Source organism: Nothoprocta perdicaria, unplaced genomic scaffold (assembly GCF_003342845.1).
Source record: "Nothoprocta perdicaria isolate Ctin4 unplaced genomic scaffold, notPer1 scaffold_405, whole genome shotgun sequence".
Classification (NCBI taxonomy): domain Eukaryota; kingdom Metazoa; phylum Chordata; class Aves; order Tinamiformes; family Tinamidae; genus Nothoprocta; species Nothoprocta perdicaria.
In genome coordinates this window covers 161,606-165,571 of record NW_020455650.1, presented here as the reverse complement: position 1 = coordinate 165,571, position 3,966 = coordinate 161,606, and the positions used below count along the sequence as shown (strand labels likewise).

The 3,966-nt window shown below is 60.4% G+C and overlaps 1 protein-coding gene across 1 annotated transcript; it reads right to left on the bottom strand.

Annotated features, from left to right (window-relative positions):
• Positions 1-1,791: 1,791 nt before the first annotated feature.
• Positions 1,792-3,324, bottom strand: SDHAF2 (succinate dehydrogenase complex assembly factor 2). The gene is made up of 3 exons (XM_026045641.1): positions 3,281-3,324; positions 2,231-2,340; positions 1,792-2,013 (listed from the first exon to the last, which is right to left on the bottom strand). Exons 1-3 carry the CDS (start codon positions 3,322-3,324, stop codon positions 1,883-1,885), a joined length of 285 nt encoding a protein of 94 aa, XP_025901426.1. The 3' UTR covers positions 1,792-1,882.
• Between the last annotated feature and the right edge of the window lie 642 nt (positions 3,325-3,966).

The window sequence follows — 3,966 nt, the reverse complement described above, 5'->3', positions numbered from 1 at the left end:
CCTGCTGCACACCCAGACCTGTGCATGCTCCTGCGTGGGGGTGCACAGCCCACTGCACACCCAGACCTGTGCACGCTCCTGCACACGTGTGCACAGCCCTCTGCCCACCCCACCTGCGGGTGCACAACCTGCCGCATGCCCAGGCACGCGGATGTGCGTACGGACACTCCTAGGTGCAGGCCTGTGGCATGCACAAACGCGCCCCATGGCCCCCACACACGCGTGTGCACAGGCCTGCTGCCTGCACAGGGGCACACGTGCACACGYGTCCTGCGTGCACGGCCACATAGCCACGCACCATGGGCTGACACACGCTGTGCSCCAGCTCCCTTTGCTCCGTCCTGCAAGAGATGCAGCTGCCGGGGGTCTTTCCTTCCTCCCGCTCCTCCTCCTCCCCCAGCCCAGCGCTGCAGCCCAAGCTGTTTTCTCTGCAGATAAGCTGTGTCATCCAAAAGGCAGCGCCACCAAGCCGGGCTCGTACAGCCCTCCAGCGGCCGGCACCCAAACAGCACCCACTGCAAGYACCGGCCCAACAGCACCCACCCGTGGCCCCCTTTTAAGGCCGCCCACCAACAGGAGCAGCGCGGCCTGGGCCCCACGCAGCCGCGAGGGAGCCAGGCTGCARTCCACGAGATGAACCCGGTGTCCCTTGGTATCCTGTCACCAAATTCCCGTGTCACTGAGAYATTGCTAGGGTCAGAAAGACCAACCCCTCGTACTGCAACCATATTGCAGGAGGAAGAAAAGGTGGGTTGTAGTTGTGGGTGATTCCACAATAAAGGAAACTACGGGTCCCAACTGCACAAGGTGTTTCCTCGGTAAGGGATGTGCGCTGCCTTCCTGGGGCCAGGTTAAGGACATCACCAGGAAACTTCCCAGCCTGCTTCCAGCCTCAGAACTGTTACCCATTGCGTGTCCTACACGTGGGAGGAGAGGAACTGGCAACATGCAGCCTGAGGGCAATCCAAAAGGACTTCAAGGAATCGGGGTGGATGGTCAGGAACTCGGGCGTGCAAGTCTTCTCCTCCATTCCCTGTTGCTGGCAGCAACGTGGAAAGGAACAGAAGGACACCGCGCATTAACACAGGGATCTGTGGCTAGCGTCACCATCAAAACTTCGGGTTTCCCATTCCTTTTATGGAAAATTCTTTCCATAAATTCTTTCTTTTATGGAAATTCTTTCCATAAAGAATTCTTTTAGTGTTGCCCAGAGAGGCTGTGGAGTCTCCTTCCTTGGATGCCACCCTGTGCCACGTGCTGTAAGTGTCCCTGCTTGAGCAGGGGGTTTGGACAAGATGATCCCTAGAGGTCCCTTCCAACCTCAACCCTTCTGTGATGCTGTGGAGGACACTGCTCTCATCTCCAGCTGACACAGATCACGCTGGGGGTGAGGGGGAAAGGAAGAGGCCACGCCTGGCAGCAGTCCAGGAGCTGCCTCTTCCACAAGAATGGTGCCAAAGGCCCCAGCCCCATTGCTACAGATCAGCCGAAGAGCAGCGAGCTCCTGCGGCACAAACCAGGCCCCCTGCCCTCGTGCTGGTGCTCACATGGTACGTGCCGGTTTGTGGGGTCACCTCCCCCTGCCCTGCTTCGCTTCCAACCTCCCGCYGAGGCTCCCGGAGGAGGGTTTGGAAGGAAAGCCCAAGGCACCGCAAGCGTCACAGCCAGCAGGGAGCTGCCATGGGCGCCGGCAAGCTGCCTCCTCCACGGGCCTTGCTGCCCGTGTCACCAAAACGCAGACGCCGCCCCACGCAACGGAGCAAGAGCCTGGAAAAGCACGAGCTAAGCGGCTGGCAGATATCGCTTTATTCGCGGTGCCCCGAGGGGCTGGGCGAGCAGCCACTGCCAGGGCAGGGCAGTGGGGCGCAGCGGGGCACAGGCGTCAGCGCGGCGGCTCGAACAGGTACTCCAGGTCCGGCTGCCGCAGCCGCTGCTCCCTGTTCTTGTTCTTGGTGAACTCCCTCAGCATGGCCATGACGTCGCTCTCGAACGCGGCCGGCGTGGGTTTCGCTTCTGCGGCGAGAAGAGGCACTGGCACCACAGCGGCGGTGGCTCTACCCTGTCCCAACGCGCTCGGTGCCACGTCCCCAAAGCACTCGGCGTGACACCAGCGACACCAAGACCCGCACCCTGCACCCACAGCCACCCCAGCCTCGTCTGCAGCCCTGAACCTCGAGCCAGGCGAGGAGATCACAGCCAAAGCCGGCTGGTTCACGGGCTGCTTGGGTACCTGTGGCCCAGTAGTAAATGTCCCAGTCGTTGCTGGGCTCGTTGATGAGGCGGTCGTAGAGGTTCAGCTGCCGCTCGCTCATGCGGTGCAGGTTCTCCTTCGCGAAAAGGCTGCAGGGGGAAAGATGCGTGAACRTGAGTAAGGGTGACTGGGGAAAGAGCATTCTGCTCCCGACACGGCGTGGTGCCCAGCTCTCTGCGTGCCGCAGGAAGGCACAGAGGGTCTTTGTGCTGGGTCTCACCTTCTGCCTTAAGTCCCAGCCTGCCGTCCAGCCACGGCCCTCTACTTTAATCCTGCCATGCAAGAGCCCCGGCAATGCTGAACTGGCTGTGAACTTCAGGGAGCAACAACCAAACCCCGCTGGAACTCGGCTTCTTCCAGCTGTGTTCACCTTCTGTGAGGTCCCGAGCTCAGCAAACCAGCTCCGGGCTGGGAGGGCACGCAGAACTATGCCCTTCATTGCTACCTTCCATCTCACGCTGCTCCCTTGGTACTYACAAGCCAGGAGCGAAGACGCTCCCCGTCCCTGCATCACCCACACGTCCCAGATGTGGCATATGTCCCTCCCAAAGGATCCGAGTTCTGCTAGGAGCAGCTCTCTTTAGACCTCTCCTGCCTTAGGCTGCCGCTAGTTGTGCCTCATCCTGCCCTGCAGCAGCATTCAYGAAATCCCAGAATCCCAGAAGYGTTAAGGTTGGAAGGAACCTCTAGAGATCATCCAGTCCAACCCTCCTGCTCCAGCAGGGACACCCAGAGCATCGGGCACAGGGCGGCATCCAAGTGGGTTTTGAAGATCTCCAGAGAAGGAGACTCCCCAGCCTCCCTGGGCAGCCTGTGTCAGGGCTCGGGCACCCTCATGGTCAAGAAGTTCTTCCTCACATGGAGATGAAGCTTTCTGTGTTGCAGCTTGCTCCCATTGCCCCTTGTCCTGTCACTGGCCACCGCTGAGAAGAGCYTGGCCCCTTCCTCCCGACATTCCCCCTTCAGGTACTTATATGTGTTGATAAGATCCCCTCTCAATCTTCTCTTCTCCAGGCTARACAGGCCCACCTCACTCTTTCCTCATATGACAGATGCCCCAGTCTCTCAACCATCTTTGTTGCCCTCCGCTGGACCCTCTCTAGCAGCTCCACGTCCCTCTTGTCCTGGGGAGCCCAGAACTGCCCCCAATRCTCCAGGTTTGGCCTCCCCAGAGCTGAGCAGAGGGGCAGGATCCCCTCCCTTGGCCTGCTGGCAACATCCTCCTGATGGATCCCACTGGTCTCCTTGGCCACGAGGGCACTGCTGACTCATGGTTAACTTGGTATCCACCAGGACTCCCAGGTCCCTCTCCGTGGAGCTGCTCTCCAGCAGGTCGACCCCTCCTCTGTGCTGCTGCCTGGGGTTATTCAAGGACCCCATATTATTATGCAGGGACCCTGCACTGTCCTTGCAAGCTGCACTCACGGCTGCACCACGGGGCGGCACAAGCGATGCCGTCACAGACGCGTTTGCCCAACAGCTCCGAGCGCCCTCCAAGCAACCTTGCACCCCGGCCAGCCTTCGGCTACGTGCGCACCGCTGCAATGCCGCCAGCGCTGCACTTAAAAACCCCTCTGACCGGCGGGGCAAGACGAAGCGGCCACAAACAGAAACACCGCCAACTTCCAGGGGAACTTGAGGAGAAATGTCTTGACCGGGAGGGTGCCAGAGCCCTGGAACAGGCTGCTCTGGGAGGCTGTGGAGTCTCCTTCCCC